At 42.5% G+C, this 13,281-nt stretch overlaps 2 protein-coding genes across 2 annotated transcripts; one reads left to right on the top strand and one right to left on the bottom strand.

Moving 5' to 3' along the window:
- Positions 1-9,088: 9,088 nt before the first annotated feature.
- Positions 9,089-10,139, top strand: J4E84_010095 (uncharacterized protein; the record flags this gene model as incomplete). The annotated part of the gene is made up of 2 exons (XM_049392653.1): positions 9,089-9,259; positions 9,342-10,139. The coding sequence occupies 2 exons, from the start codon at positions 9,089-9,091 to the stop codon at positions 10,137-10,139; spliced, it is 969 nt and encodes a 322-aa protein (XP_049239601.1).
- Positions 10,140-10,520: 381 nt separating this feature from the next.
- Positions 10,521-12,642, bottom strand: J4E84_010094 (uncharacterized protein; the record flags this gene model as incomplete). Its single annotated transcript, XM_049392652.1, has 5 exons — positions 10,521-10,720; positions 11,095-11,653; positions 11,708-11,922; positions 12,286-12,554; positions 12,611-12,642. 5 exons carry the CDS (start codon positions 12,640-12,642, stop codon positions 10,521-10,523), a joined length of 1,275 nt encoding a protein of 424 aa, XP_049239600.1.
- Between the last annotated feature and the right edge of the window lie 639 nt (positions 12,643-13,281).

The raw sequence follows: 13,281 nt of genomic DNA, 5'->3' as shown, positions 1-13,281 counted from the left end.
TATATATAGTAAGTCTACTCTCTACGCTTCTATAACATGTTATAATAGCGTTCTAATTATGTTTAGCTAAGGCTTTAGCGTTCTTCTAAGTCTAGGCATAGGTTAAGAGTAAAGGCTTTAGGTCTATTAAGAAGATATATATTATACTAGTAAATAAGAATAAAATTAGAAGCTTACTTAAAACCTGTAAAGCTATAATATATCTTTATAGCTCTAGTATAGAAGGCGTTATATATAAGCTTAGAACTAAGCATTAAAACCTAGCTATAGTAAGTAGCTAGTAACGCGCTAGAAACGTGTTTCTAACATAATATAGGCGTATATCTAATAAATATACTCTACTAATAATAGTACATTTATATACTACTTTCTTAATAAGTAAGCCTCTCTATTACTTTAATAGAATACATTCTAGATAGACATATTATATAAGCGTATCTATAGTAAGTAGTCTAAGTTACTCTTTGCTATCTTTAATAAAGACACTATAAAATATAGGTAAAAGCATGTTAACGCGCCTATAACACGTTCTAAATATAATATAGTAATCTCTCTTAAAAAAGTTATTATAGACATTAATTTTATAGAAATATATATAGAGGTATTTACTAAGTTCTTTAAGCTCTGTTTAGAGGCGTTAGAAAAGCTAATTTACTTCTACTATCTTTATAAAGATAGTATTATAAGTATTACTATTAATATAGACAATAAATAGTTGTAAGATTAGTTATACTCTACTAAATTACGTTAAGAACACGTTACTAATATAATTCTATAGGCTAGAAACTGTTTCTCTAAGAATTTTTAGAAGTTAACTATAAATAGAAATAGTATTATCTCTATATAGTTCGCCTATATAAAGCTTACTTTCTCTATAGTATTAACTACGCTATTCCTAACGCAGAGTATATAGAATACTCTATTTAGAGGCGTATAAAGGCTCTTCTTTATTATAAATTACTAGATAAGTATTATACCTATATTAGGCTTCTATAAGGTATAAAACTTCTTTTAATTATATATACAACACGTTCTTACAATATAGTAGAAAATAAATCTAAAGTAGTTATAGATTAGGCAGCTTATAAGGTATACTTTATTATTATAAGTAGTCTTGTAAAGTGCAATAACTACATAGAGTAATATATTTAGAACTTATTAGAGCGCACTTCTAACGTAGCTAAGTAAGCTAGCATAAAGTTATATTACAATAGAATTAATAAGACTTTACTTAAAACTATTCTAATATAAGTATATTAAAATACATTAAGAACGTACTAGTAACGTGTTTTAGCTTCTATAAGTAAGACTTCTAGAATATAGAGAAATATAAAGCAAAGATAGTCTATAGCGTCTACTATAAGAATAGATTACGCTATAGTTATACACAAAGATACTTTAAGGCTATAGAAAAAGAGAGTAAGTCTACTGCGTGTAATATATTTTATACGTAGTCTTATTAAGTTTAGAGTAGAAATTAGAGTACTAGAACCTTATTATTATTAATAATAATAATAGTATCTTAGAGTAGGCTAATTTATCTAGTTTTATTATATAGAGTAGACAACTAAAAGGCAGAGGCCGCAGGCGCTCTTCTCTAGCCTGCTCTTCTCTAGCTTACTTCTCTCTAGCACTAGAAGCTAGCCTAGAGTAGGTCTATTATATTGCGTTCTTACTACGTTTTTAATACAATCTTAAGCCTAACTCTTCTTAAGCTCTAAGGCAGCAGGTACTTAAAAGTAACTAGACTATTATAAAGAGAAGAGCGCTCTTAAAAATTAAGAAAGAGAAGATAGAGCTATAGAAGTAAAGACTATAACTAGAGAAACGTAAAGTAAAACTAGAAGAGCGTAGGCAGTAGCTTTAGAGAGACAACTCTAGCTAAATTATACTACAAACGCGTTCTAATTACAATCTAGTATAGTTACTATATATACTAGAGTCTATAAACAGAATACTAGCTAGTAGAATATAATAGAAATATGTTATATACATAATCTAAGCCTATATTAATCTTTACCTAATATAGCAAGGCGTAATAAATTTTCTCTTACTAGCCTAGCCTCTTGCCTTTCTTTAGAGTTAAGCGCCTACCTACTACTATTCTTTCTCTCTCTACCTTCTCTCTTTACTCTACTATAGAACTTAAGACTATATATTAGTATATAAGTCTTCTAATAACACGTTTCTAACATAATCTAATTATATTTAGAATAACTATCTATAATATAGCTAACTTAGTGTTTTTTTTTAAGAGATACTACTATTTAGTAAATAGAATAGAAGTAGGTATTACCTTATCTACTAGAGAGAGATCTTTTATTACGCCTACTATTACTAGCTTAATAAGCTACTTTATAGTATAAGTACGCTAAAATTATATATAGAATACGTACTTACAACGTTGTAGTAGCAGTTTAGCGACTATAGTGCGCTAGTAAACTACGTTAAAAGATACTACTCTAACTACCTAGTAGCGCCTATACTTATAGAGCAATTATTAATAAAGTAAGAAAGAGAAGTAATATTCTTCTTTAAAGGTATTATTTTACTAAGAGACTCTACTCTTAGAGTATCTGCAAAAGATCTACTAGAACGTATTTCTAGCGTAATTCTATTACGTTTGCTAGCTAAGGTGTAGGCTAAGGTACAGTATAAAGCACTACTCTAGCTAAACTAACCTCTACTACTTTAAGAACGCGCTTCTCTAGACTTAGACTATAAGCTTCTATAGGTAGATAGCTCTAAGTATAATATCTTACTATAGAGTAAAGCTAAAGATAATATAAATATATCTACTATACGTTCTATATTAACTCTACTAGCTACGCCTCTAATAAGAGTAATATATAAGAGAAAAAGAGACAAGGCGCAGAAAGAGACTATAGAGGCTTTAATTTCTATTCTACTCTATAAGTCTACTAACTTAAAGCGCAAGCAGAAGAAGAGTAATATATATATCTTCTCTAACGCATAGTAACTACGTTGCTAATATATATAGGTAAATTTAAATAAGGTTAGACACCTACTTTTAAACTAGAAGCTTCTAATCTAATATAAAACCTATAAATTAAAAAAGAGAGATAGTTAGTAAACCTATCTCTCTAGCAAACGCGTTACTTATATATTATAGAGTATTGTCTAGAGGTCTTCTACTAATTAAGAAGATACTTTACTTTTCTAGATAGATAGTTAGCTTCTCTTTTTAATATATTATTATAATATTATATACTTCTATAATTAGATTAATATATCTATAAGAAATATTATATAAACGCGTTATTAGCGCGTTTTGCCGCTTAACTTAGTAATAGGTATAAGTTTTAATATTTCTGTCTATACGCAGCTACGCGCAAGCTACGCATATACTCTATAGCTATCTAGGTTATATAACGCTAAGCGCATTAGTTATAAATTAAGCAAGTTTAAGCAAAACACAATAATATCGCAATTATAACGTAATAGCTTTTTTTTAGCTACTACTAACTCTATTACCTACTAACTACTATCTTAAATTACTACTACTCTCTGTAATACGTTATTAACAAGATAGCAACACATTTCTTAATAAGATAGCTAATTATAGTTATCTACTCTCTCTAGGCTCTAGCGCTATAGTAAACTATATAAGCTTTTTTATACAAATATAACTAGAAAACGTATCTAATATATTTTAGCCTGTCTATTACGCCTATCTTACTCTACTTACTCTACCTCTTCTATACCTACTCTTTAAGAAGAACGCTAATAGTAAGATCTTAATTTAATACGCTAAGCAGCGCTATAGGTACACTCTAGAGAATAGAACTCTCTATAGTATAAGTTCTTAAAACATATCTTCTATATATTACTAATATATTTAGGCTATTGTAGGTTCTTATAGCTCTCTTATAACCTACTATATTAACTAGTATAGCTCTATTATCTAGAGTAATACTTACTCTCTAGGTAGAAAGCCTAGCGCTACCTTTATCTATAGCAAAAAGAGTACATAAATATATTATCTATATATTTATAATATGTACCTATTCTCTTCTAAGTCTTTTTTCTTTCTACTTTTTTCTTTTTTTTTTATTCTTAAAGTTTTTCTCTTTCTTTTTTTACCTTTTTTCTTTATTAGCAAAATACAATATAATTATAATACTAATATATTTTAGAGTTCTACTAGATCTTAATAGATAACTATAACTTTAAGAATAACTACCTACTTAAACAAGCTTAAGACAACGCCTTAGTTTAATAGAATATTCTAGCCTAGGTCTAGCACTTTATAAACCTAGTCTACTACTAAAATAGTTATCTTTAAGAATAAGTAACGTATTCTCTATATATTTACTACGCGTTTCTATACTTATAATTCTTAGCTTTATCTTACTACTATAAGAGGTATTTTTAATACTTATACTTTCTCTAACCTCTACGCTAACTACTACGTTATTAGCTATAGTAAGCTTTCTTAAAATATATTTAATACGCTTTACTAACACGTTATAGCGTATAACTTCTAAGAGAATAAGAATAATAATAAGAATAGCTATCTCTTCTATACTTACTTTAACTAGGCTGTAGGCCTCTAGAGTATCTCTACTAACACTTATACTAATATACTACTCTATAGTAATATATTTATATTATATTTAGTATATAATTTAATTAGCAATAATAGAACTTTAATACTCTAATATATCTTTTTTACTTGCTCTTTTCTATTTCTGCTATAATATTTTATAAATATATTATATAGTATTTATGCTAGTAAGCGCTAGCCTAAAAGAAGTCTTAGCAATAGTTAGGCTAGTTTTTTTAATAGTTAGATAAGCTGCGCTCTCCATCCAGACCTCACATTCCGGCCTTTCCACTTCATCTCAAAATCTTAGTGCACGGCCCCGCAACCCCACCTAAGGAACCCTCATCTCATGAAATTGCATCGCAATGTCGCGGTTCGCGGCCTGCATACAGACGTCACGCATTCGACCCAGTCTTTTTTCCTTTACTCGCACAGGACGCAGGCCTTGCCCGAGATGACAACAAAACATGTTGTTGCAATCGCGAAGAGCGGACGTTATTTCCGGATCCTGCCGTTGACCCCCTTTGAGGAAGGCTCCGATCTACTGTACAGGCTGCATATCTAGGCCTTTTCCTTTTTTGCAATCGAAGACATGCTGGTTATATCTGGCGTTATATCGCGGCGCATCGGCACCCAGTCGAGTCTTAGCATGACTTCAACATTTTCCTTCGTTGGCATGGCCGAAGAGGACACTGCAGCTAGGGTTGCTGCTATCAGACGGCGACCTGTTCTGCATACGCCGCTTCCCCGCCTCCCGGCTGCATCGTCTATCTTGAGTGCCTCTGGTCAGCAGCAGCCGCCGCCGCCACCGCGTCTTGGTTACTCAGTATGCGCTTGCGAACCCCGCACGTTGCGAAACATGCGACGTTTGGTACTCTGGATGCATCTCGTAACGGCTGCAGTACGGGCATTATTCCCATTCTCGCTGGTCGGTCACTGTCCTGCGCGGCTTACCTTTGCGAGCTCGACTTGGGTTGCTATACTTGGTTCGCATCGAGTTCTTTTCTTGGTTACGGCCCTTAACACGCATCGTTAAGCGCCGACTCCACGCCTATTCTTGCCACAGCAGATTGCATAACTTCATACGAACGGCTTGGTCCGAATATTGTATCGCACTTTCTCGTATTATAGCCGGTGTACTCTTCAATATTCGCTTCGGAGTAAGCTTCCTGTTGCAATCCTCTTTAGACTTATTCTCTTCCGAGTTGGGCACTGGGGGCTCGTGTTAGAATTGACCGGCATTTTGGTCGCGTCTCTCTTGGCAGGTACACTATCGAGTTGGGACCGTTTATGGTGTCAGGCATACCATCGGTTATCTTTCGATACTGCGTCAACAACCAGATCGCAGGATTGCGATACGCTACAAACACGCCGTATACGGTGACCTATCTGCTCGCAGACTACATCACACCTTTTTTTCCTTTGTCCAGTACCATCATCACGAAATGTTACCTTTGGGTTTCTCTGTTGGCTATCAGAATGTTCACGTATACCCCTGTTTACCCATTTTTAGATGGGTCATTCCTTTCGGCATCTCACTCGGCTTTACATTCGGCATCGCTTGTTAGTTGGCTCCATGGGCAAACTATCGTTCTTTCTATTCTCAGACCTGTACATACTTTTTAGGAGACGGCGACTTTGCATTATGGAGTATCTTCGGTGGCGGAGGAGGGGAACGGGGGAAGCTAGACGGCATGGGTTAGATGGCAAGCGAGCAGGTAGCCTTGCGCTTGCGGCAAGGCCGTTGTATCGGCGTGTTGTTTGTATACAAAAGATCGCCCGTTAGACATGGTGTCGGATGTCCACTGCCCCGTGTTTAGTGCACTTGGCGGGTGATCGCCTACGTCTTTCCCTATCCAGTAGGGAGGCCTACTCCGACCAATATCACCCTGTTTGCATGCACACTACACATCACTCTTGCACCGTGTTCTTTTCTTTTCCTCAATAGTAGACTCAACTATGTATGCACGAGTACAAGGGCGGTCAGAGGAGGGCCTTGCAGCGCTGGGTGTTTCACCTTGGGCCTTGCAGTAGTGGCCTGATTGGGAGATTTCGAATGTGTTGGTCTTTGCGATGATCGGTCGGAATGTGGAGGCACTTTGGCCACGTAAGGTTATGCATACGAATATGCCGATAAAGTTGTGTAACTCTCTGTTTCCTTCTGCTCGCACAGGGCGAGTGGATCTTGTTTGGGGAAAGAGAAGCGCTTCTTGTGAACTTTGTTGGCGAATTGGGATATCGGCAGTGGCGGTGTGGGGATGAGGATTCTGCTGCCAATCGGGTGGCTTAGGTTGAATGTGTAAGTATCGAACATGAGATGCTTTTTTATCATTGACCGGCACTTCAATGCAAGCATTGAGGCCCTACTACAGCTTTGCCGAGACGCTCAACTGCTCCATGCTTCAATCATGGTATGCTCTTTGCCTAGCAACCTCGATACCTTAGTAAAAGAAAAATGCGCCTTCAACTCATCGTACCTAGGTATGACGCACTACACCATTGCATTATTTAATCAAACTGTAGTTGAGTGTATATGAGAAGAACAACATCTTTAATGTAATTCGACAGAGAATCGGATGCGTTACCGTAGTACTGCGGGTGTTGGTGGAGCTGAGCCAACCGACTTCAACTAGGTGACCATTGCTCGCAGTGAAACCGGTAGCTATGATCTGCCAATAACGAACGACTCGATATATCACTTTTACAAGCGATATATTCGTGGAGTAAAGGTGCCGTTTTGCAGCCACAGGTATGAAATGCTTCTGCGACGGGTTAGCACAAATCAGCCACAGCCTCTGCCCCGCCTCGTGGCGCATGGCTGGACCCCACCTTGATGGTCCGTGGTTCGCCGTCACTGCAGCCTGACGGTTCCGCCCAAGCAAACTCACAACCACTTTGCTGCCTATAACCCTTTGCGCCGTCGCGTCCTCCCACCTACACCTACATCTGAATACTAAGCTCACGAGCTTTCGCCAACGCTCGCCATACCGCCGACGCAGCTTCACGAAGCTTGCCACAGCTACACCGAGACGACCGCTGAAGCGCGAATAAGAGAAGAATAGACAAGATGCAGATCAAGTACGTCATATCAAGTCTGGGATATGGCTAGAAGAAGCAGTAGGATGGCAGATTGCTAACACTGAGACAGAGTACGAACCCTCACCGGCAAGGAGATCGAGCTCGATATCGAGGCAGACTACAAGGTACGCCTATCCGAATGCATCGCCGCATACCTAAACTAGGTCGGCTCCAAATGGCCTTAAAATTCAAGAGCGATGTATGGAGAGTATACAGGGCGAGAAGCTGACGGCACACAGGTCTCGAGGATAAAGGAGCGCGTCGAGGAGAAGGAGGGCATCCCGCCAGCGCAACAACGTCTTATCTACGGAGGAAAGCAGATGTACGTACCTCTTGCTCTATTACCCCCTCCGCCTTACGGCTACCTCTGGAGGTGTCTCTGAGTGCAAATCTTACTCCAGACCGAGCTAACATGAACTCTCCCAGGAACGACGAGAAGACCGCACAGGACTACCAACTCGAGGGCGGTGCCACACTGCATTTGGTACTTGCTCTTCGTGGTGGATTCTAGCTTCATCCTCTCCTGAACCCACCCCACCGTCGCTCGCACCTACCGACACGTACCATATGACATACCCTGGGTCAGGCGTGCGCTAATTTTCCTGTCGCACGTTTTCGACCATCAGCTCACGGAAGCGCGCGTAGCACCATGGGGGTATATGAATATCAGAGGAATGACCGAGGAGAATGGATACTTGGTGCTTAGGTGCTGGAGTTTGTAGGGAGCTTGCTCGACACGCAGCGATGATACTTGGCATATGGATTGGGCTAGGATATCGCAAGACTTGCATCTGGTAGTAATGCGGAATCCTTTCTTGCACAATTACGCGTTACATCATGATTTCCACGAGCAATCTTTATCTCTTCAGCAGGATTGCAGATTTTGCACGCATCTCGACTGGGCCGCGTTTACGCCTTGCGCCTCGGATTGTACATGAACGATTGATACCATGCTTTCGACAGAGAGAACTTCGAAGTTCTGATGCTACTCCAAGACAGTTCTGCTATTTACCTAAGATTACGCAATGGACCTACCCTCACACAACGTCAATCTGAAGGGCCGATCTCATGGACTGTACTGTGACTCTAGAATCCGTAGAAGCCGTCGTGTGGATTGCGGACAAACGCTCTTGTCATCTGTAAGGCGTAACCGGCGTAACTGCATGTAGATTACCCCGCAGGAACACCGCCTGCGACAACTAAGTACAAACGCGCGATGGTCACAAAAGAGCGCTCCTGGACCCGCGTATAGACCGTCTCGTGGCCTAGATCCAGGCACCTACTCAGAAGACGCTATAAAGCTCGTTTATCTCCGTCATCCATAGTTCTGGTTCTTGAAGCTACTCATACTTTACCACAAGTCCTACTTTGCGTGCAATCGTAGCTCAAGAAGCTGACCTACTGTTCTTTGAAATAGAGGAGCAAAGAATAAGACGGAGCAAGATGGCGCCTCTCGACGACACCACCCCAGACAACCGATTCGACAGCTTCAATGTTTTCAAGACGTCGTACAAACAGGTCGACTACCACGACATCGAGGTCGGCATCCTGGTGCCAAAAGACGTGAATCCGGGCAAATGTCCAGTCATGGTCAAATTCCACGGCGGTGGTCTGGTATGTTGGTTACGCTTCTTCGATACAGATACTCATTAGATGTGAGGAACAATGACGACAAAGACCTAACATTACATCACAGGTTGCAGGAGACTGCCTCTACGCCGACTGGATAGGCGCCTTCTTCGTCCCCTGGATCCACCGCACCAACGCCATCGTCGTGCTGCCCAACTACCGCCTCATCCCCGAGCACAACGGCGCCGACATTCTCGAAGACTTAAGCGACTTCTGGAAATGGTTCAACGCAGGCGCCGTCGATGCATTCCTCAAATCTCAGCCGACGATCAAGGACAGCGGCATCAGTCTAGATTACGACAAGACTCTGGTAACGGGCGACTCAGCAGGCGGCTACATGGCCCTGATGTCCGCTCTCACACAGCCCAAAGACAGCATCAAAGCGGTTTTCGCGCAGTATCCCATGACGAACTATCTGCGTATCGAAAAGGTCGATGAGTTCTTTGGTCAGCCTTCTCCGCCTGAATCTCTTATCGCCAAGCATCTCGCGGCTGTCAAACCAGGTGCTATCGTTACTTCGGGTGTTCAACCGGAGAGAATGGGATTGAGCTATGCTTTAGCAGCTTACGGACACTACCTCAAGTACTTCGGGTCTGACGAGAAGATGTGGCCGATTGGGTTGGTGGAGGAGAAGGAGTGGTTGCCGCCGACGTGGATCGTGCATGGTGACGCGGACGGGGCGGTCAGTGTGGAGGATAGCAGGAAGTTTGTAGAGAAGTGTAAGAAACTGGGTGAGGGTGTTGAGGTTAGACTGGAGGTCAGGGCTGGCAAGGATCATGGCTTCGACATCGCGACTAAGGAGGATGAGGAGGCGTGGCTTAAGGAGGGTTTGGCGTGGGTGAATGGGAAGTGGTTGCGATCGTGATTCTCGATTGCTCATGGGCTGCCAAGTACGAGTGAATAGGAAATTCATGCCGCTTGTTGGGATACGCTGAGAGAATTGAGAGTGGAATTTGCGCCGAAGGCTTATGAGTGAGACCACGTCAACATAGGAAAAGACCGAACGCCCTGCAGCCTACATCAACATTAAGCTATGTACGTGGCATGTTATCATGTTGATGTAGTCTGCAGACCTGTATGAGGCAAGATGTTGGGGTTGTTGTATGGGTCTTTATATGCGTGGACTTGAACTTGCCGTTTTTGGAAAGCCGGAACGTGGGACAATGTATGCTTATTATTGGGACATGGTGACACGAATAGCGTAGAGTTATGTGGATGTCATGTTCCACGAACGGACTATTAGCACTCATATGATGGTCAACGTAGTCTTCTTCTCGCGAAGCGGGTCCCAGTCGATGAAGAGAGGCCACTCGCCGTTTGAGAGACGGTGCTGAAACCATCCGTGTTCAAACATTCCAATTCGTTTGAAGACCTTCTTACCAGCGACGCGTTCAAGGATTAGACCCGATAGTCTCAAGATCTCATGAGTGCCATACAGAAGCTTGACTCTGTATGTGAGTAACAGTAAGAGTGTCCGGTCGGCGTAATATCCGTTTCTGTATGCACCTTCATCCATTGAATGGAAGTACAATGGTTTGCGGGTATCTTGTGAAAGATCGAAAGGTTGCTTTAGTTGTCGTATGGGTGCCGTGACGCGGAGTTTGGCACCTGACAGTCTACCCATCGGATCTGTGCCGCTCGGATGCGTGACTACTTCTTCGATCTTCGCTGCGCAGATATCGTCTTGATACCCCCACGCGATGTTGCCTCCGTGAATGAGTGGGAACCACACCGCGGAATTCACGGATGCCCATGACCAAGAAGGCGCTTGGTAGAGATCAGACATGGATACAATTTTCTAAAGGTGAAAAGGCACTTACCACGATAGTCCCTTGGCAGAGGTTTCTTGTGAGTAGGATATTTCTGGGACCACAGAAGACCATACACAAGATCGCGTCTCCACATTCCAGCCACATAATGATCCTTGGTAGTGGCTTGCCAGTACTTCGCAAGTCCCATGAGAGCCGGGAAACGATCTTCTTCATACGTGAGCTGGCAATTCGAGAAGTTTTCCACAACGTGCAGCCATTTCCTGTACACTTCGCGGATTTGTGCAACATCAGGTGGGCATTTCTGTGGACTGTAGATGCCAAACTTCTTATATTTCATCTCATCGTACAGAAGATTTGCGGCACGGAACGGGAAGCCGTCTTTGCCCCACGGATTGAAGCCACCCGCGTTCGGTGCGCCTTGTGGGAAGGTTTCGCATGCGTGAAGTTCAGAGCACTCCCAGTGCAGTTTGTCGTCGTAATATATCGACCGGGGACTCAGGAGGCGCTCCTGGAGTACCCAACCACGCCTCAACAGAACTCGAGCCGTCATACTAGAGTCTCGCTTCAGGTATGACCCGTACGTTCTCTTGAACTCTTTGCGCTGCGCCTGGAGCCGACATAGAGATACCTGCCGTGGGTCTCGATCAAGATACAAACCCACCGACTTTTCGGCGGCCGCGGAAGCTCCTAGGTTGCAGAAGGCGTTGCTGTAAACCTGGCCCATTAATGCTGCTTCTTTATCCCAATCTTCAGCGTCATTTTGGACGATGCACAAGGCATCAATCCAAAGATATGGTACTTCCAATGAACGCGAGATGTCGATAGCGTCCTTGAACACCGGAGGGAGTGTGTTCGCATCAATGTTCATCGTCAGCTCTGCGATGTTAGAGCGGGTCAGCTTTAGCCTCGGGCATACTGCCCATCGATGACTGAGTGTAACGTATTGAATCGATTCAGCGGATTTCCAGTCCTTAGTCTCGACGAGAAATTGGGTGTCGGCATTTCGAAGGTCTATTAGACGTGTTGGAGTGAAAGATGCCGCAGGTTCGCTTCCTGGGAGGGCAAGACGATGACGGCACAATGTATGGTTCTCGATGCATTCTTGTAGCCAAGCTCGTACTTGCACCCAACATGATGGATCGCGCGTGGTTGTCGCTACTTGCTTTGCGGTAACAGGTATGCGCTCCCTGCTGAAAGTATCATTCCCGGGCCTTAATATTGCTTCGAAGCCGTTTGCACCTTTGGCAAGAGCTCGTAGGACTATCCTGAAAATTGCCGCGTAGTCAGTTGATTCGTTTGGCCACAGTTCAATGTCTAATCTCAGCGTATCGAATTCTTCGACCAAGTTTCCATCGCAATCCAATTCTTCGTGGTCAAATTCCCCGTTGTATAGGGTCGCGAGTACGTAGCCAGTTTCAGCAGCTTCTTTCTTGGACTCGTCGTCGAATGACCCAAGCCATCTCAAGATCCAGAAGCAAAGAGGACATTCCTTGGCTGTGGCGACGAGGCTGTGGCGGGTGTAATGAGCCGGAGACTTATCGAGGACGGATTCATGAGGTCTCACCAGGAGGCCTTGACAGGTTGAGCACGGAGCATATGGCGTCATCACCGCTACTGACGTACACAGTACTTCGGGGGCTTTGTCGACGCGATGTGGGGTAGAGTTCAATAATATCTCAACGTAATGAGGGGTGTGCACAGAAACAGAGGTTTTTCTACTGCATTCTTTGTCTGAGGTAGCCTGGGTTTGATTTGGGCCGCGTGACATGTATGTATGCTGTGCCGCATCGCGTCACTAGCGGCATGTTGTACTTTGTAGCGCAAATTATTAATGCCGTGTATCTGCCATGTATAGACGACTGCCGCCCAGCTTGGTTCGTACAGAACGTGTTGTGTCGATGTTTGGGCTTGCTGGATGGAGTTTTCGACGCCATTACAGGCCTGATCTATGTGTGAAGAAGGCAAAGAAACAAAACCCGGGTTAAAACTTTGATTTGCACAGTGCGCAACGTCTGTGACCACACCTAGGGCATATCGTACCGAGTTTGCCTTCATTTTCCCGCTCACACTCATGGCACTCGTACGTAGGTAGCGATATATTCTTGCCTGATTTCTGTTCACTACTCGGTAACTGCGCATTTTCGTGATCGGAATTGTACCCTAGGCGGTTGGGCTTGCTTTCGGAAGGCATTCACTCAGGCAAACTGGGAGGACGTTTTCAGGGGCTGGTGAGGG

The sequence above is a fragment of the Alternaria hordeiaustralica genome, assembly GCF_023758085.1.
Source record: "Alternaria hordeiaustralica strain BMP 2776 chromosome Unknown scaffold_36, whole genome shotgun sequence".
In the NCBI taxonomy this organism is placed as follows: Eukaryota; Fungi; Ascomycota; class Dothideomycetes; order Pleosporales; family Pleosporaceae; genus Alternaria; species Alternaria hordeiaustralica.
Note: the sequence above shows the minus strand (reverse complement) of the source record. Positions and strands in the feature narration are given on the sequence as shown.